Source organism: Chelonia mydas, chromosome 20 (assembly GCF_015237465.2).
Source record: "Chelonia mydas isolate rCheMyd1 chromosome 20, rCheMyd1.pri.v2, whole genome shotgun sequence".
Lineage (NCBI taxonomy): Eukaryota > Metazoa > Chordata > Testudines > Cheloniidae > Chelonia > Chelonia mydas.
Window position 1 is genome coordinate 12,958,948 of NC_051260.2, and position 20,058 is coordinate 12,979,005.

General features: G+C 55.8%; 1 protein-coding gene across 4 annotated transcripts; it reads left to right on the top strand.

Moving 5' to 3' along the window:
* Nucleotides 1–9,636: 9,636 nt before the first annotated feature.
* On the top strand, nt 9,637–19,487 carry LOC102931188 (CCN family member 1). Of its 4 annotated transcripts, none has more exons than XM_007069250.4 (5): nt 9,637–9,867; nt 10,853–11,066; nt 13,689–14,006; nt 15,546–15,745; nt 17,586–19,487. In XM_007069250.4, the coding sequence occupies exons 1-5, from the start codon at nt 9,817–9,819 to the stop codon at nt 17,892–17,894; spliced, it is 1,092 nt and encodes a 363-aa protein (XP_007069312.2). In that variant the 5' UTR covers nt 9,637–9,816; the 3' UTR covers nt 17,895–19,487. The 4 variants fall into 4 exon arrangements, with proteins under 4 accessions (XP_007069312.2, XP_043388897.1, XP_043388898.1 ...); XM_043532962.1 differs by having other exon boundaries at nt 9,682–9,867; nt 17,548–19,487; XM_043532963.1 differs by having other exon boundaries at nt 9,729–9,867; nt 10,806–11,066.
* The last annotated feature ends 571 nt before the right edge of the window (nt 19,488–20,058 follow it).

Consider the following 20,058-nt stretch of genomic DNA (forward strand, 5'->3'; position numbering starts at 1 on the left):
TGGGGGTGGGGGGAGGGGTCAGCAGCCTGAGCTGCAGGTTTAACATGCCCAGACTGGCTGGAACCAGCAACCCCCCTCCATCGCATGCCGCCAGCTGTGCCCAGCTCGTCCTGTGGCACCGTCATGCCGGATTCCCTGGCCAGCTCTGACCCGACCCCCCGGGACAGGGTCCAGGGAAGCTGGCGGTGGAGCGGGGAGGGCAAATCCAGCAGGGCAGCCCTGCCCCTGGCTCAGGGTGCGGGGGAGGGGATTAAGCACCAGTGGTTCCCATCAGTCTGGGTTCCCACAGCAGGAGGCTGCCCGGGCGCCTCCAGAGGGTCCCTGCCCAAGTTCCCAGGGCATCCCATGGGGCTGGACCGCTCCCTGATACCAGCATGTACTTATGGACCCAGCCAGCTCTGTATCTGCCCCTCCCTAGACTGGACCCATGTGCCCAGACAGGGTAAGGGAGAGGAGAGGGGGTGGGGGTGCCCAGTGGGGACAGGGGAGGGGAGCAGGGTTGGGGGTGCCCAGTGGGGGCAGGGGAGAGGAGAGGGGGTGGGGGTGCCCAGAGAGGGGAGGGGAGGGGAAAGGAGAGGGGGTGGGGGTGCCCAAAGGGGACAGGGGAGGGGAGCAGGGTTGGGGGTGCCCAGTGGGGGCAGGGGAGAGGAGAGGGGGTGGGGGTGCCCAGAGAGGGGAGGAGAGGGGGTGGGGGTGCCCAATGGGGACAGGAGAGGGGACCAGGGGTGGGGGTACCAGAGGGGCTGGGGCCTGGGAAGATACCAAGGATATTTCTCATTCCCAGAGCGCAATGCTCCCTTGTCAGGACCTTCCCCACACCCGGCTGCCTCCCCTCCCCCCCCCCCTCCTTTTGGGGTTGTGGCTTTTTTAACTCTGATCCTGCTTTTCCCTCCTGGGGGAGAGGGAGCAGTGGGAAGCGTCCAGGGCCTGGATGGGGATGGGGAGGGCTCAGTCACAGTGCACAGGGGGTGCCTGTCAGGGGCCTTCAGCTCCAGGGAGCAGAGTATGGGGCAGAGCTTGGCTCCCCAGCTGCTCAGCTCTCCCAAGAGCGCGGAGCTCACCCCCCTGGTGCTCCCCTCCCTCACATCCAATTCTCCCATAGGCCCAGACCTTTTAGATTTTTGGGGGGTGGGATTGGGAGTCAGGACTCCTGGGTTCTATCCCTGATTGTGGGAATGCTGCGGGGGGGGGGAAGGGGGGGAATGGAATTCTGTCGTACCCAGGACACTCTTCTGTTCCCTCCCCCTCCTCTGTCCGTGCTCCACCCCCCCTCCCCGCACCAGGTGGGGAAGGCTCAGGATTCAGGGCCTGGGTAGGGTTCCCCCCAGGGACAGATTGACAGGTGTGGGGAGGGGCAAGGGGCAGCATCACCCCCTTGCCCCAGGCAAAATCAATCCCAGCACTGCCCCCACCCCCACCCTCTGGGTGAGCTAATGGAAGGAGTGAGTCCAGCCCAGACTCAGTCCCAATCTCAGGGAGGGGAGGAGTGGGGAGCTGGTCCCAGGCCAGAATCACAGGGTCAAGATTCCTTTCACCCCTTCCCCCCATCTCCTTCCCTCCGCCCCGGCAGCCATCCACCTCCCTTGCCCTGTCTGACTCATTCCCTCTTCTCCATCTCTCTTCTGCTACCCCCACCCGTTCTCTTCCCCTGGCCTCAGTCCATGGGCCTGAGCCCACCAGATCCCTGCCGAGGGGCGTGGCTGGTGGGTGTGGGCTCTGATGGTTTGCTGGGGAGGGGAGAGTCAGGACTCCTGGGTTCTATTCCCAGCTCTGGGGAGGAGAGTGGGGTCTAATGGGTCAGGAAAGGGGCTGGGAGCCAGCACTCGGGGAGTAGGGAGCAGAATTCTGTCCATATGTCTGTCTTATCTAGGCCACTGCTCTGTTCCCCCCCTCTGGCCATGCAGCCCCCCACCCCCGGCCCAGGAGGGGAAGGCTCTGGGATTCAGGGCCTGGGTAGGGGGATGCCATTGAGTTCAGTGGGTTCCTCCCAGGGACAGATCTGATTGGGGGGAGGAATGAGAAGTGGCGGGGAGAGGGGCTCCAGCTTGGAGGGGAGTGGGCTCTAGTGATTAGAGCAGAGGGCAGTTGATTCCCATTATCCCCACAGAAACTAGGAAATGGAAGTGTGAAAAAATAAGAGCTGGGATTTCCCCTGCCTGTCCTGCCTCTTCCTCCCCAGTCCCATCCAGCTATAAATCTCCTCTCCATGCCTTCCACATCCCCTACTCCTCTGCCCCCCAACACCCCCAGGAACAATGTCTGATCCCAGGCCCTCCCCAGTGCGGTGACTTCACCCATGTGCCCAGGCCCTGCTCCCAGCACCCCTGGGCACAGCAGTGTGGGGTGGGGAAGACTGTGGGTGTGTTTCCCCCGCTTGGGAGCAGAGAGACAGCATAGACCCCTTGGGTCACCACACCCCTTCGGGTGGGGGCGTGTCCGGGGAATAGGGTGTGGCCAGAGCGCCACTGTGCTGTGGCTATTCCTAGCTGCTGCAAAGGCCCCAGAGCACCAGAGGGGACCAGCCCCAAAACAGGGGAGGCACAAAGCATAGAGCTCAGGTGCATGGATGAATCCAGGCTAAGAAATCCAGGCCAGGATTTGCTGGTGACCGGTCCACGTGGGACCTACACAGGGGGGCACGGCTGGAAGAGCCATTGATCAGAGGAGTCTGGTTAGCACAAGGAGAAAACGTGGACTGGAATTTTGGCCCCCTGGAACGGAGTCTTGGAGCAGCACCCGCAGGAAGAGGGGGACCTGGGCTGGTTTTCTGTGCCTCTGGAATGGACTTCGATGTGAGCCATTCCTTTCCAGAGGTGGACAGATTCTTCAGCACAGAGGTTCCCAGTTAGGGACAGATTCTGGTGGGGCTGTTGGCTGGATCAGGGCATGGCTTGGGGATAATCAGAATCTCCGGGTTGATCCAGGAAAAAAAACAGGGGTGGGCTCCAAATGCAGAGGAAGGGGCAGCGGGGTGGCCTACAGTGATGCCCTCTGACCCATGTGTGTCCTGCCAGGCCTGGGGGCAGGGCTTCCCATGGGCAGAAGAGCAGTATAACACCTGAGACACAGAGAAAGGGGAGTGTGCCTAGAGGAACTTAGGAAGAGGTCCGGATAGAGGGATAGATTTGTAGGTTTTATGGCGAGAAGCCATTTGATCACCTCGTCTGACCTTCTGTATAACCCATGGCAGAGAAATTACCTAGTTCCCCTACACTGAGCCCAGTAACTTGGCTTTGCCTAAAAGCTTCTTCCAAAAAGGCATACAGTCTGGACGTGAAGACTTCAAGAGATGGCGAATCCATCATGTCTCTTGGGAGTTTGTTCTAATGGTCAGTCAGGGCGACATCTGGGCCTCATTTCCAGTTGGAATTTGTCTGGTGCCAGCTTCCAGCCATTGGGACTTGTTCTGCTTGTTCACTGCTAGACTAAAGAGCCATTCAGTACCTGCAATTTTCTCCCTGCGAAGGTACAGATACACTGCGATCAAGTCAATAGAGGACTATGGATAGAGGGATGGACAGATTGGTAGCAAAGGAGTTCAGAGGGAACGATAGATAAATAGAAGTGTGGATGAGTGGATGAATGGATAGGGTGTGGATCTAGGAATAGATAGAGGGAAAGAGGTGGGTGGATGGATGGATGGATGGATAGGTAGTTAGAGGTATGGTAGAGAGATTTAGATGTGGGGTATGCATGGCTGATAGAGGGATTGGGACAGGGTGGATGGACAGAGGGGTGGGATGGATAGAGGGATATGGATGGATAGATAGAGGGGTTAGGATAGAGGGATAGATAGAGAGGTGTGGATGAATGGACAGGGGTGTGAGGGTGGATAGAGGGGTAGGTGGAGGGGTGTGGATGAATGGTTGGATGCATGGGTGGATGGCTACAGAGGTGTGGGTGAATAGAGAGGTATGGGTTGACGTGACACTCTGTACCTCAAAGCAGCACCCTGGAATCCCCATGCCCACTCTGTCATATAATTAGGGTATATTTCATATAAAACATGCCATGTAAGATATGTAAAAGGTCATGATTTGCTAACCCACTGTTCTGTCAAAATATGTATATCATTAGTGTGTATGAAGTTATGACATTTTGCTGTATGGTTGTTACTGAAATATGCTGTAAATTTGTAAATGACATACAAAGGAGGGTGAACCACTCCCAGGGGGGTGTTTAACGACCATTAATCAGCAGGGGAGTTGTAATCGGGATTTAGAATTCAATGACAGTTGGACAAGACCACCCCAGGGGGATTGCTCAACTCTGTGACTCAGCAAAGCCCACCAGGACTTGTCTCGGCTAGTATTTTTGAGGCACACAGACTGAGGGTATTAACTAAGAGATAGTGGTATCATGCTTTTGTCTTTCTTCTCCCCTACCTATGCTTGAAGCATCAAGAATGCTGGAAAGACAAAGACTTCAACTGAGGGGACTGGTCCCGGGCTTAAGGGAGAAGCCGAGAAAGGGACCGAGAGACTTTGTCCGTTGGACCATATGAACTGGAACCATAAACTTACTGAACATTAAATCTCACCAAATGAGGGTCAATCCATCCTCATCATCATATCCACTCATTATACTCCACACCTGAATGTAGCTAGTATATGAACATACCCTCATATCTCAATGTCTCTGCTTGGACCCGCTAACCTTTTACCCCCAATAGGGAATATTGCAGATTATATATTCCTTATGCCATCCAATCTTAAACCAAACTTTGCACTCCTTGATAATCTGTACATTATTCCCTGATAACCAGAAACTTTGATGCTTAAACTCTGTAACATTCACTTTTTTTTTTTAAACATCTTAATAAAACTTTTGAACTGTAACATCCAGTGGGGGGTGAGAAAACTGCTTGATCTAAATACTCCCTAGTGTAATCGTGTTTAAGATTTAGACCTTGGTAATTATCTCTGACCTTTTATGCCTGCCACTTATAATCACTTAAAATCTAGCTGTGTGCAGTTAATAAAACTGTTTTATGTTTTACCTAAACAGTGTGTTTTGTTTGAAGTGCTTGGGAAATCTCAGCTCAGTTTACACAGGCAGGTAGGTGCATGTTCTCTCCACTTGAGGGAAGGGTGGACTGGTTAATAAACTTACACTGGTCAGGCTGCTGACCAGGGCAAGATGGTACAGCTCTGGGGAGCTGGCGGGGAATCGACCGGTGCTTGTCTCTGTGTGATTCGTGAGTGGCTCTGGGAGCATTCCTTCAATCTAGCTGAGTGTGGGTCTCCATATGCTGTTATGATGAGTGATAACAGCACCTGGAGGGGTTTGCTGCTGGTCAGTAGTAAAGCATTGCGAGAGACAGCCCAGACTGGAGAGTTAAGGGGGCACAGCAGTACCCCATTTCCAGGTTGTACCCCGGGGACTCCGTCACAGTGGATAGAGGGATAGAGAGAGAGATGTGGATGGATGGACAGAGGGGTGGGGTAGATAGAGGGGTAGGTAGAGGGGTGTGGATGGGTGGATGGACAGAGGGGTGAGGGTAGACAGAGGGGTAGATAGAGGGGTGTGGATGGACAGAGGGGTGAGGGTGGATGGAGGGGTCGGTAGAGGGATGTGGACGGATGGATGGAGGGGTAGGTAGAGGGGTGTGGACGGGAGGACAGAGAGGTCAGTAGAGGGGTATGGACGGGAGGACAGAGAGGTGAGGGTGGATGGTGCGGTCGGTAGAGGGGTGTGGACGGGAGGACAGAGAGGTGAGGGTAGATGGAGGGGTCGGTAGAGGGGTGTGGACGGGAGGACAGAGAGGTGAGGGTGGATGGAGGGGTCGGTAGAGGGGTGTGGACGGGAGGACAGAGAGGTGAGGGTGGATGGAGGGGTCGGTAGAGGGGTGTGGGTGGGTAGAAGGGTAGGTAGGCAGAGAGAGGGGTTGCACTAGACACACAGCTTGTGTGGGGCACAGCCATGCAGGAGATCAGTAATGGGGAGTCATTTCCATCACCCACGCTGGGTCACCCCCCTGCAGGAGCACATTCACTCTAGGGTGAGCAGGTGTTTCCTGGGCCCACCCGCCTGCGGGGTGAGCAATGCCCATGGCCCCAGCTCCGCTTGCAGGCTGCCAGAGGGGCTGAGTCATGGACCCGGCAGCTTTTGCTCATAGGTGTGGGAGGATACAGACCTGTCTGTGCACCACCCCACCCCCGCCCTGCTGCTCCTGATCCATCTGGGGCAGAAGGAAATAATTGTGTTGTGACCTCAACTGCCTCCTGACCAAGGGAGAGGAGCCGGCTATGCAGTGTGTGTGGGGGGTGGGGGGGGAGAAGCTCCCTGAGCTGCCCCCCTGTCTGTACTTAGCCCCCTCACCTCACCCTGGCTAATGTGTGGGGAGGCCATGCAGAGGGTGGCCCAGGTGAGCTGTGTCTCCAGCGTGTGTTACACCCAGGGAGGAGGAATGGGTCAGTGAAGGACATGCCACCTGGCAGAGAGTTCAGGGCACAAGGGCCAGCAGCACACAGGGTCCTTTCTGCTTGAGCCTCTCAGGCTAGGAGCGTGCAGTGGGCTGGAGAGGGACTCTAGTGGTAGTGGGGATTGGGAGTGTCCGAGTGTGAACACCTGGGTTCTCTCCCCAGCTCTGAGAGGGGAGTGGGGTCTAGTGGTGGAGTCAGGGCAGCTGGAAGCCAGGACTCTTGGGTCCTATTCCTAGCTCCAGGGTGTGTCATTAAGAGCTGGGGACTTGGGAGTTGCATTTGCACCAGCCCACTTGTCCCATGGTGCGCAGGCCCAGCACTACACTTGGCAGCAGGGTCTTCTGGGTAAAGTACTGCATTGTGGGATAGATTTGGGCAAGCCAGCTAGAACCAAATCAGCTGCTGCCACACTCACTGGGAAGCAACTCTTGTCACCCTCAGCAATACAGGCTGGGAACCTGCTGGCTATCGCCATTGTGGCTAGACCCAAGGGGCCACTCTGGCAGCGTAAAGTGGATGCGATCCTCCCTCCTGCAGAGGGTCCTTCCTGGCTGGCATAAGGACTCTGCACCCACCCTGCTCCCAGCACAGGCATGGGGTGGATCGGAGGGATGGCCTAGAGCACACTGAGCTGTGGCTGATCTCTGAGCCCCAGGAGCCATAGGAGGAAGAGCATGAGTTAGAGCTGCCACAAGGCAGCTCTAACTTACCCACAGCTGCCAAGTTTTGTGACATTCCACATGTGACATTTTATGCAAATGATCCGCTGAGCTCATCGCCATGTCTTCAGTGAATTTGCAGGTGCTAATACTCCCTGGGGGCGTGTGCATAGAGCTAAACCTCACTGGGCAGGTATACAAGGCTGGGGCAGGGAGGGAGGGTCCTGGCTCCTCAGTGGCATCTAGTGGCTGACAGAAGGTACAGCAGCTGAGACAATGTGTGTGAGATTTCAGGCAGAGCAGTGGGCACATGTGATAGGGACATATGTGCCACATGGGGAGGCACTGAGAGGCAGGGCCCCAATTATGGGGGGTTTAAAGCTACCTTAACCCCAGTGAGGGCCCCAGTATACAGGGCTTGCAAACCCCTATCTGCAGCTTGGGGGTCTAGTTTCCAATGGGAGCCCAGAGACCCCCAATGTCAGGTCCCTTCACAGCTAGCGCAGGATCTGCCGGCCGGCTAGCACCTGGTCCCAGTCCGAGCCACACTGGCGCCTGCCCCTGGGGCTGGCTGGGATATTAGCAATGTCTCCTCTTCCTCCCGCCCAGTCAGGGTGAAAAACAGATCAAGGTGAAAACTCAGCCTAGCCCCTGCTAACCAAAGAAGCCGCTGCAGGAAATAACAGGCAGGAATGTCGAGCTATAAATCGTGTCACCGGCAGATTACAGCTATAAAGCTGGCACAGCAGGAAATCCCTGCTGTGGGTTATTGCCCTCTCTGGATGCTGCCTTTATACACAGGGGACTTATCTAGCTGGGAGGAACAGAGAGTTATTTAGCTACCTTTGGAATGAGCCAGGCAGCAGCTGATTAAGTCTCCTAGCCTAGGAGTGGGGTAGAACTGGCCAACTCTGGCAGTAAGAACCTCCCCCTCCAAAAATTACTGGGCCAGATCCTCAGCTGGTGCAAATTAGTGTCACTCCACTGAATGGGGATCTGGCCCATTGATTCCAATGGAGCAAGGGCCATTTACCCCATGTGGCCCTTTGCATCTGGACCTCTGAGTACAGACCTAATACCCGCTAGATGATCCTTGGTGTGATTACACTGGGGATGACTGTCCTCTCATTCACACCTGGTGTCAATCAGGAGCCACTCTGCTGGGGTTTGTCAAGTGTTAATCTGGAGTAAGTGAGATGAGAATGGGGCCCCTTGATTTCACTGGAGCTACTCCTGATTTGCAACCCAGTGAGGAAATGGGATGGCTTCTTCTCTCTGTTAGACTGATGTAAATCTTGAGGAACTCCCAAAACACTGATGGAGTTACTCCAGATCCACACCAGCATAGCTCAGAGCAGACTCTAATCCAGCGGGAGGAGAAACAGTCCCTTTTGTTCATAGAGACTCGCCTCTCCTTGCTCACCCTGGTGTGAGTCCAGAGTAACCCCACTGGAGCGGATTTTCCTCTTGCGCCAGTGTGTATCTGGAGTAACTCCATGGATCCCGATTTCCCTTTCATTCACTCCACTGTAAATCCAGAGTAACTCCAGGGGGTCTGATTCTCCTCTCCCCTTGTGTAAATTGGGAATAACCTTATTGCTCCCAGTTCTCTGTCTGGTGGATCCAGAATAACGCTTCGGGCTTCCAGATTTACACCTGGAGAGCTGAGCAGGAGCATTGCTTCAGATTTCAACAGGGGGGACTTTGAGTGCTGGTGCAGTGCCCCCATTCTTCAGAGCCGGGGGGGGGGTGAAGCCCCCAAGGGAGGCATGGCATGACAGTGGTCAGCTGGGCCAGATTTGAGTGGGGTGGGACCTCATGTACCAGGTCGCCCTAGCTCTGGGGAGCGGGCGGGGAATCGACTGGTGCTTTTCTCTGTGCGGCCACTCAACCTTAGGGGGGGCGGGTAAGTAACCTCCTTAGCCGAAAATCCTGGGTGCACCTCTGGCGAGAGCCTTGGGGGCGGGGCCTGCTTTCCGGGGTGCTGGTCAGAGTCAATGGTCTGGCAGCCCCTTTGGGCCCTAACCGCGATGAATAACGGTGGGCAGCAGACCCTCTGGGCCCGCAGAACCCAGTGCTGATGAGCAGCTGGGGGGGGGGGGGAAGCTGTGCACAGACGGGCCCACCCTGCGCTACCTTAGTGGTACCCCGGAGACTTACTCCCACGTCCCCTGGCCCGCGGCAAAGCTCGCAGCCTGGCTCGCATTACAACCCGCGCGCTGTTTATTTCCCTTCCGCCGTTTCCTTTCGCTCCGTCTGCCGGCCGCCCGCGGCGTGGAGGTGGCTTTCGTGCATTGCAGGGATGGTTGCGGCCGGCGCTGCCCCTCGCCCTGGCATGTCTGTGGCGCAAAGGAGGCCAGGCCAGGCGCTGCTGCGAGCTGGAACGCGCCGCTGCCCACGCGCGGCCCTGGAACCTAGCGGCGCCTCTCGTTTTATGAATGACTCTATTCATGCGGCCCCTCCCACCGCCGCAGGCCCCGCCCCTTCCCCCTTGGAATGTCTGGAAGGCCGCCACCCTTGCTATTGGCCGGCCAAGGCCGGTGGGCGGGGCGCTGGAGGTGGCGGTATAAATAGGGAGCCGAAAGGGGCTGGTGTAGATGCTGTTCGGGGTGGCTGGGTGATGCATGTGCTCATTACTTCGGCGGGGTTTGCTGAGCGGCGGTGGAGCTCAGGCTGCTCGGATCCGCTGAGCCCCCGAGGCAGTCCTTTTCTCTGGCCCGTTTAAGTCCGCGATGGAGCAAGCGTCTCTGCTCAGCTTTGTTTTCCTGCTGTGCCTTGCGCTAGTGAGTGGGGGATCTTCCGGCTCCTCCTGGGGGTGGGCGGGCGGATCCTCAGCTGGTGTAAGTCCGTCACTCCCGTTGACTCGAGGCTGACTCTCACCGGCCGAGGGGCTCGCTTTGTGGGGGTCTAAAGTCTGCGCCCCTGTCTAGGGAGCCCGTTTCCATATGGGGCAACTTCTGAGGGATCCCAGCTAAGGAGCTGGGTCCTGTTGAGACCTGGCCTTTCCTCGCCTGGACTTCACGCAGCGCTGGGTGTTCTGCAAACCTGGCTACTGATGTGTTTTTTTCCTTTGAGGTGCTTAACTTTAGGTTCCTGAATCTGGGGATTTTTCTCCTCGATGCTCCTCTCCATCAGTGGGCGTGACACTGGTTTAGGTTAGCTGAAGATCCGGCCTTCTGAGCTCACTTGCTTTGGTGTAAACCTGGAGTCACTTCCTGTGCTACCGCTCTGGATTTAAACTAGTGTAAACAAGATCAGGAGTCACTCCAGTGGGATCTGTGCTAGCCTGAGAGCAGAATTTGATCCTGAGGTGTTTGATTTTTTCTTCTAAATTACTTCCCTAAATCCCTTATCTCGTCTCTGCTTCTATCTGTCTCGATGGTGGTGACTTCGATCCTGGCTGGATTTTTATCGTTGAGGTTTGGGGGGGGGGGGGGAATGCAGATCCTCTGAGAAATGCAGTTGCACCTAGGAAACTATTTTAGTGCCACCTCCCATAAAAAGAGGCCTGGCTCATCCATCCCAAAATAGTCCCTCTTTGAAGTGCTTGCCCAGCTTTTTGGGGGGAGGGGGAGGGGAATGTTTGGACTCGGCAGGTCTTGTCTATTTAAAACCTCCAAAACCTTTTTGTAGGACCTACAAAAACATTGTTGTTCTGTCCCTCTTCCCCACCACTAACATGGCACTATTCAAAACCAGCTGGGACTCCTTTTTTTTCTAGGTCTTGCCAAATATTATCCCTCATCCAAGGGGTTTCTTTGCCTGTAGGTGGCGTGTCGTTGTCCTCTGCAGTGTCTTTGCCCCCTCAGCCCACCCCATTGTGCTCCTGGGGTCAGCATGGTGCTTGATGGCTGCGGGTGCTGCAAAATCTGTGCCAGGCAGCTGAATGACGACTGCAGCAAACACTGGCCGTGTGACCCCCACAGGGGGCTGGAATGCAACTTTGGAGCGGACCCATTGGCCAGCAAGGGCATCTGTCGGGGTAAGCAGGGTGCTGGGACTGGCACAGGGTGTATGGGGTGGGGGGCACATCCTCATTTACTTTCTGTCTACATCTCTGGGGCGGGGGGTACCCTGATTCCAGATCATCAGGGAGGATGGGGGGGCATATATCCCCACCCCAATATAAACTCTGCTTGACAATCCTCCCACCCCAAAAGAGAGACGAACCCCCACATACAGACCCTGCTGGCAACACCCCCGTCCATCTGGTTCTTGAGCTAAATAAGAGGATCTTTTTTTAATGTAGGAGACAATGAACTCTTTTCCTCTCCTCCCCCGCAGCCCAACAGATCTAGCCCCTGCCCTCGCCTAGGAAAGGTATTAATCGGGTACCAAATTGGCATGGAGGAGGTGTCCACCTGTCTGAACTGGTGGAATTCCCATCCCAGGGGTAATGACAGGGCCTAGGGTGTCTCCTGGAACCTCCCTGTCAAAGAGCAAAGTGGTGTTACTGTAGGTCCTTCAGTAACCAAGCCCAGCTGATGCACTGCACAGGGCAGGTGGGGAGAGGGCCCAGCTGCCTGGGGAGGTGGCATCTCTATACCGAGAGCTAGTGGAAGGACTGTACTGCCTCCTGCCCCCCATTAAGGGAGCTCTGGGGACAGCCAGAAAACCCCCCCTGCCCCCAGTGGGGATCTAATGCTCACTCCCTCTTGTGGGGGGGGGGGGGAAGGGAGGTGCTCTAGGCTGCAGGGGTGGGGGGCTGGTCAGGGGGCAAGACACAGGGCCATGGCAGGGCTGGAGGAGGTGTCTGGGGGTGGAAGGTTCCAGGCAGGTGGGGAGAGGAGCCCAGGACAGTGGAGGGGGCCTGTCACTGATGCTCCACCAGCCCCTGTGATTGACACTCCCCCCCCGCACCAACTTCCCAGGCTCTATTCCAAGCGGTGGGGGGAGAGAACGGTTCATGCCAGCCCCATGGGGCAGTGGGACGGGTGAGTGCCAGCCCCACAGGAGTCCAGGATGGTGTAAATGGGGGGCGGGATCTCCCTTTGAGCTCTCACTGGCTGAGAAGGCAATCCGGCTCAGGGTGCCTTGAAAACCCATCTCCCCTGCCATGCTGGAGCTGACTGCCCTGGGGAGACTGTCTCCCTTGATCACGTGTGTCATTAATACCCTGGAGTGACAGAGGGTGGGGGATGGCTGGCTTAGGAGTGGGGACCAGTCATATGGGAAATTGGTGATACACATGTGCTTCTCTTGGATTCAACCCCCATGTACATTTGGGGGGCAGGGCAGGGGGCATGGCACAGAGCCCAGAAAAGTTCATTCAGCAGCCCGTTAAAGCATGGGGAGACTGAAGAGCAAGGGGTCCCCACTGCTGGCTTGGGGTGGGAGAGCATTGCTGACCTGTGCCCCCCTGCCCCAGTGTGGATGGGCTCAGGCCCAGGTCCGGAGGGGTGGTGGTGGGAAAGCTGGAGCCTGTGAGCTCAGGGCTCAGGAATGTGTCCAGGAGAGTGAAAAGCCAGGCCAGGGATCCAGAGCCAGCCACATTCCTGCAGGGATTGTACATTTGCCCCTCCATCCTTGGAAATCTGCCCCCCCCCCACCCTTTTCTCCTGTGGGGGTGGGGGAGGTAATTTTTCCCCTGGTCCTGGCGGGCAAGGGAGCCTGAATCCAGCATGAGGGTCTCTTCCCCCCCCCCCCCCCCCCCCCCCGCTGTTGCAACACGATCCATTCCTGGCCCTTGTGATCCCGGCCCACATCCTGTTTTCCAAAAGCTATTTAAAGCTGGGGCTCCTCTCTAAAATCTCCTGCTCCTGGGCCCTTAGGGGGAGCAGCAGCCTCAGTCCCTGCTCCAACACTTGGGTCTGGCCCAATGGTGTGGTCTAAGGATGAAGCACCTGTATTCCCCCACCCCACACACCCTCCCTCCCCCCACCAAGATCCATCCAGGTCCTTCATCCTGCAAGGTCACTCAGCATCAGCAGCTCCCATTAGCCTCTCCAGAGCCTGGGATGCTCTGGCGATGGGCTGTGAATTCCCTTAGAGGTGAGGTTCCTTCCTTATTTTGGGGGGCACCCTAGTCACCACCCTTAAAGGACCCCTGCCACAGGAGGGGGCTCCAGCCATGGACCTCTGATGGGAATGGTCCAATCCTGAGCCATGCTGTGCCCCCCCTTAACAGGCTTGACCCCCCCAAGTCCTCTCTAGTCCCCAGTGCAGGATGCCCCAAGTCTCCTCTAAGCAAATCTGATGCCTGCACAACAATCCCCAGCTGGGCATAAGTCTGTGCCAGGAGGTAAGGGCATGGATGCCCAAGCACCATGCTATAGCTGCACCAGGGTGCTGCTGACCCCCGGTCCATGTGGAGCAACTGATGCTGCAAGTTGTCTGGCCACTGCCGTGGTTCTGCCCCTCTCCCACAATGCAATGCTTCTGGGCAGCAAAGTAGCTGGAGACCCTTGCTGCTCTGGGGCCACAATGCCAAGCCAGCATGTGGCTTTGGAGGGGTGGGGGAGTTAGGAGCTGGGCAGACCAGCAGTGGGTTCCTAGGACATTTGGCTATCTTGACATGAAAGAGGTGGAGGGATCCACTAGGGAGTGGGTGTCCCTCTTGGGCAGCTGACTAACGAGCCTCTTGGGGGCCCTACTGTGTCCCCAGCCAAACAGGAAGGCCGGACATGCCAGTACAATGGGCGGATCTACCAGAACGGTGAGAACTTCCAGCCCAGCTGCAAGCACCAGTGTAGCTGCATGGATGGTGCTGTTGGCTGCCTGCCCCTGTGCCCCCTGGAGATGCCCCTGGCCTCCCTCAGCTGCCCTGACCCACAGCTGCTCAAGGTGCCCGGCCAGTGCTGCAAGAAGTTTGTGTGCAGCAAGGGGGCCAAGAGGTTTGGGGAGGTCTCCTTTGAGGGCAGGGAGACCAACAGCAACGAGCTTATCTATGTGGGCAAGGATGGGCACTGGAAGAACCTGCCAGGTGAGTGCATGAGGGGTGGGCACCAGATAAAGGGCTGGGGAGGGGGTGCCCACCCACCTAGGAGCCCAGGATGAGATGCCAGGGCTGGACAAGAAGTGGTGGGTGTTGTGGGATAACCCCTGATTTGTAGGGTGCTATCACCAGCTAGCAACAAGCTCAAGTCTGATGTACCTGTCCTGGTAGGGTGGCTAGGAATGGTGCTTCACCCACCTCCCCAGGCTAATGCTCCAGCTCCTCCTGTCATTTAGCCTGATTGTCTGTTCTGGGAGAAAATCTCTCCTCTCTCCCCCCACCAGCAGGGAACTTCCTCAACTGGCAAAAGGGCTCTGCTCTCACACTAGGGAATGGATCAGGGCACAGCCAGAGCCTGTTGTGCTACAGCTAGTCTCTGCTCCCCAGGGACCATAGAGGGGCAGAGCGTAAATTAGAGCAGCCTCTAGGCTGCTCTAAATGCACATCTGTGGCTGGACTGGAAGGTATCTTTGCCTCCAGTTTCCCCACATTGCATAGGGTGGGTGCATGCTTCCGTGCATATTTCATTTGGACTGGGACCCTGCTGGCTGCAGTAGGAACTTAAGGCTGGAGGCTAGTCCCTGCCCCAAGAGTTGGAAATCCATATTGGCTGTTTGGGTGCCATTGACTTCAGCACCTGCCATTCCTGGTTACTCAAAGGGCTCGGTTCACAGCTGCTGGGAAGCAGTGGCAAAGTTAGTAGGAGGGTGTGGGGAGCAGGGCATGGCAGCCTCTAGGGATAAGTGTGGTGCCTTTTCCAGTGGATTATGCAATTGACAGAAGGGGGCACCTGCCCCCAATTTTCCCATGGGGCTGGAGAGTGTGCTTGCCTGGCAGCAACAGTGCCTGTCCCCAGGGCTGGGCCTGGCTCCCTGCTCCTGGTGCTGTGATGTGGTGCACAGGGTCAGGTGGCACCCCACCATCATCCCCAAGGGCCAGCGGGGCCAAACCTGCATGGCACTGTGACCCCATGTGCCAGGCTGCAACACAGGAAGCTGAGCCCAGCCCCATGGGCCGGAGCTGCTGCTGCTGGGTGGGAGTAGGGTGGGCTCACTCTCCAGTGCCCCACCAGTGACCTGTTGCACCCCCTGGTTGCAAATCCTGGCTTGGCCACCCCTCAAGAGGTGGCCCAACTGGCCGTCAGCTGAATTCTCCCCCCACACACAAGTTCAAGAGGGTAGCAGAGGAAGCTGAGTAACCAGCCCCAGAACCCAGGGGGGCTGGGTAGGCAGAGGCCCTGGGGCAGGGCAGGACTTAGTGTCTGCTGTGAAGGGGTCGTGAGCAGGTGGCACTTCCATTCTCCCCTTCTGCCCCATTCCCGACTCCGGAGCTGGTCCTAGGACAGAGACGGCAGCTTTAGTCTGTTGCCCTATATGCCTTGCAGCTCATGCCAAGCTTCTAGGCCTGGCTTTGGTGCGGGAGCATGTGACTGAAGGGCAACCTGAAATTCCCAGGTCCTGGCTTGATGGCAAGCATCCCCTGCTGGTGAGCCTGTGTATTAACTGAGCTCCCTCTCTCCTTCTCCAGCCTGGGCACCTCTGTTCAAGGCCCATTCGGTGCTGAGGAACTGCCTAACCCAGACTACAGACTGGTCTCCCTGCTCCAAGACATGTGGCCTGGGTGCCTCCACCCGGGTCACCAACAACAACCCCCAGTGCAAGCTGGCCAAGGAGACACAGCTGTGTCAGATCCAACCCTGCAGCCAGCCTGACTTCACCAAGCTGAAGGTGGGGCTGGGATCCCTACCTGTGGGGCAGTGGGGGGGATATGCTGGGAGGTCCTTGACCTTGCCAAGGGAGGTGGGGACAGCCCCTAGAAGTGGTGTTGGAACAAGGAGCTTGCTATCCTAGCAAAGGACTCCAGGGGGGTGGGGGTGTTTCAGGAGGGGCTAGGAATCAGGGTTTATCTCCTGCTCCAGGGGAGTGGTGTCTAGTAGTTAGAGCAGAGCTGGTAGGGGAGGACTCTTGGGTTCCTCTCCCTGGTGTTGCCACTGACTCACTGTGACCTTGAATCATAGAATATCAGGGTTGGAAGGGACCTCAGGAGGTCATCTAGTCCAACCCCCTGCTCAAAGCAGGACCAATCCCCAATTAAATCATCCCAGCCAGGGCTTTGTCAAGCCTGACCTTAAACTTCTAAGGAAGGAGATTCTACCACCTCCCTAGGTAACGCATTCCAGTGTTTCACCACCCTCCTAGTGAAAAAGTTTTTCCTAATATCCAACCTAAACCTCCCCCACTGCAACTTGAGACCATTACTCCTTGTCCTGTCATCTTCTACCACTGAGAATAGTCTAGAACCATCCTCTCTGGAACCCCCTTTCAGGTAGTTGAAAGCAGCTATCAAATCCCTCCTCATTCTTCTCTTCCGCAGACTAAACAATCCCAGTTCCCTCAGCCTCTCCTCATAAGTCATGTGTTCCAGACCCCTAATCATTTTTGTTGCCCTTCGCTGGACTCTCTCCAATTTTTCCACATCCTTCTTGTAGTGTGGGGCCCAAAACTGGACACAGTACTCCAGATGAGGCCTCACCAATGTCAAATAGAGGGGAACGATCACATCCCTCGATCTGCTCGCTATGCCCCTACTTATACATCCCAAAATGACATTGGCCTTCTTGGCAACAAGGGCACACTGCTGACTCATATCCAGCTTCTTGTCCACTGTCACCCCTAGGTCCTTTTCCGCAGATCTGCTGCCAAGCCATTCAGTCCCTAGTCTGTAGCAGTCCATTGGATTCTTCTGTCCTAAGTGCAGGACCCTGCACTTGTCCTTGTTGAACCTCATCAGATTTCTTTTGGCCCAATCCTCCAATTTGTCTAGGTCCCTCTGTATCCTATCCCTACCTGCCACCGTATCTACCACTCGTCCTAGTTTAGTATCATCCGCAAATTTGCTGAGTGCAATCCACACCATCCTCCAGATCATTTATGAAGATATTGAATAGTTGGAGAAACTGAGGCAGGAAGGATCTTCCCCCATCTGTCAACTGGAGATCAAAAGGGTTGCTAAAGCCCCATCTCCACATGGAGGCTGTATCCAGGGCCCAATACAGCACTAAAGGCAGGGGCGGGTCTGGTGTAGAGCTAAGGGGCTGAGGCAGGGTCACACTGGGCTGGGTTCTGGGGGTTGGGGGATGCAGGTTGGGGTCATGAGGGTTTAGACCCTCTGCTGGTATAAATAGCTCCATTGAAGTCCAGGCTTCCCTGCTAGGGAGCTGGAGACTTAGCCCAGCCTTTGAGTGATGGGTTAGATCCCAGCCAGTGCTGGGAGTCTGTCCTGCCACAGGCAAACTGAGCTGAGCCCCAATGCACCCGTTCCCAGGATTTCCTCATATCCCCTCCCCAGACACAGCTGAGGCCTAGCGTACTCATTCCACTCTGGGTGCATCCAACTGAGTCCCCCCATCCCCCTCTTGGCTGAGACCTGGCAAACTCATACCACACTGCAGCTGTAGATATTGGGCCCTTATAGCTGTCTGACATGCAGGCAGCTCCTACTCCTGCCACATTCTCCCTTCCCCCTCCAGCTGCATCTAACTGGGGTGTTTCCCTCCCCCCCCCGCAGAAGGGCAGGAAGTGTCTCCGGACCCAGAAGGCGCAAGAGCTGGTGCATTATACCTATGCCGGCTGCAAGAGCCTCCGCAAGTACCAGCCCAGCTACTGTGGCTCGTGCCTGGACGGGCGCTGCTGCGTGCCCCTGCGCACCCGCACCCTGGTCGTGCCCTTCCACTGCCCCGATGGGGACTCCTTCACGCGCAGCGTCATGGTGATCCACTCGTGCCAGTGCAGGCCGGCTCACTGCCAGCCCCTCAACAAGCCTGCCATGCATCCCCAGCACCGGCTAGATGAAGACACACACAAGTTACTGGAGTGAGTCTTGCTGGCAGCCCAGAATGGGCAAGGTCCTGGCGATGGTGTGGCGGGAGGGATGCCCCCTGCTCAAAGGACACTTTAAGGACTTGGATCTCAGCCCTAGATTGGGGGTCTCTAAGCTGATGGGTGGAGGGCAGGCCTAGGGAGCTATTGACCCCCATGGCAGCCCCTTTCTAGCCTGTATTTCCACTTGTGACCCCCCCCCCATTTCCTATCCCATGGTGCCTCTTTCCACATGTGCCCCTTCATGTGCCCCACTTCCATTACCTACCCCATGGAACCCTGATGTGCACCCCCACTTCCTCCTGGGGGTGGGAGTATCTCACCACATCTTCCCCCCCCCCCCCACCCAATATGCTGTCTGCCTCTACCTTGTGCACACTCACTGCCCCCTGGTGGTGAGCCCCCAATGGACACCCTCTCCATCCCTGGTGGAAGAGAGTAGGTGTCATTTGAACCACATGGGGGGCAATATACAACTGCCCCACCCTATAATAATCCAAAGGGTTCTTCTCTCTCCCCCCAACCTCATTAAAGCACTTTTAATTATACCCTGGATGCCAGGAGCCAAGGGGTTGGTGGTCCCATGGGAAGGATGCATAGGAGGGTGTCTAAAGGGTTTCATGCCTGTTCTATCGCCCCCTGCTGGGCTGTTTTGTACTCACAGGCACAGTAATGTTGTACTTGCTGGGGGGGAGGGGGAGAATTGTTTGGGGAAATTGTTTTGTTTTTCTTTAGCACACACCCAGCTTCAAACTCAGTTTGGAGCGATGGCTGTTGGCTTCATAAGGAAGCCCCTCTCATCTGTCACCCCTTCTTGCTGTCTTCCCCTCCTTGTTAATTAACAATGCCTGATTTCTCTCTCCCCCTCCCGGGGGGGGGGGGGGACAATTTATAGTGACTGTCACAATGATTGAAAGTCCTTTCTCTCTCTTGCTGGCGGGTATAATTGCTTTGTAGGGGAAGGGGTATCCCCAGACCCCCTGCAAACTCATATCTCCATCAGAATGTGTTTCTCTTTTCTTCCCCCCACTCAAAAAACAAAACAAAAAAAAAACTAGAAGGGAGTTTAGAAGCTGGTATTCTGCTCCAGTTCCTGGGTGGATAACTAGCTGCAAATGTCAGATCTGGATCCACCAAACCCTTTAAAGTTTATGGGGCTCTTCTGAACCACCCCACCAGCCCAGCTGTCTGTTCCCTGCTCCAGGAAGGCCAGTTCTCTGCTTAGTTTGGCTTAGAACAGGAATGGCATATGAGGGGAGGGCAGCTCTGTTTCTCTCATAAATACCCTACCCCCTCATCCTGCCACCATCTCCCGATCCAGAGGAGTTTATTCAGGATTCCCCCTTCAGTGCATCTAACTAAGCTTGGCAGCATTTGATTTTAATTTCAATAGATAATGCTTGTTTGGGTTTTTAAAAAAAGACTTTTACAGTTGTGGGAAATTATGGAGGGGGATCAGACAAGGGGGGTTAGATGCTAATTACAGTAGATGTTGAGATTCGAAAAGTTAACGGTGAACAAGCTTTAAAACACAAATGGCCAACACCCCATGTCAAACTCTACACAGGAAACTGCCTTAAATCAAACTCAGGAGTTCTCAAGCAGCGCGTTTCAGCCATGGCCGGTCGTCACTGATAACTGACCTGTACCGAAGCTATTTTTTTGTGGGTTTGTGTGGCTGGTGCAATTCATGTTTGCTGACATTTATCCCTAGAAATCGAATCCTTCCAAGCCTCCCTGTAACCCACGCTGAGCAGCGTTGTCGCCCTCTCGGGCCTCATCCATGGGCAGGGGCTCATAAGTGCTACAGCGCAGTCAGAGTAGCCACTCCTGCTTCTAGATTCCCTGCTTTTGCCCCGGCTGGGGGCGTCTCATTAGAGGCAGCCTCCCCTTGTCTTGCGAGGTTAAGCAGCTACTAAAGAGTTAATGGCGCTTGGTAGTCTGGGGGTGGGCTACGGGGTCTCTGTTCTATGTCCAGGTCAGTGGCTACCTGCCAGCCTGGCTGTTTCTCTGTGTCTAAGGTGTATGGAGCCCGGTTTATGGGGAGAGGTGATACGTATTTATCACAATAAAAGCTGCTTATTTTTTTATTTTTGGATATAACTAATGGAGTCTAGGGTTTGGGGGGTTTATTTGGGTTTTTTTTAATTTACACAATAAAA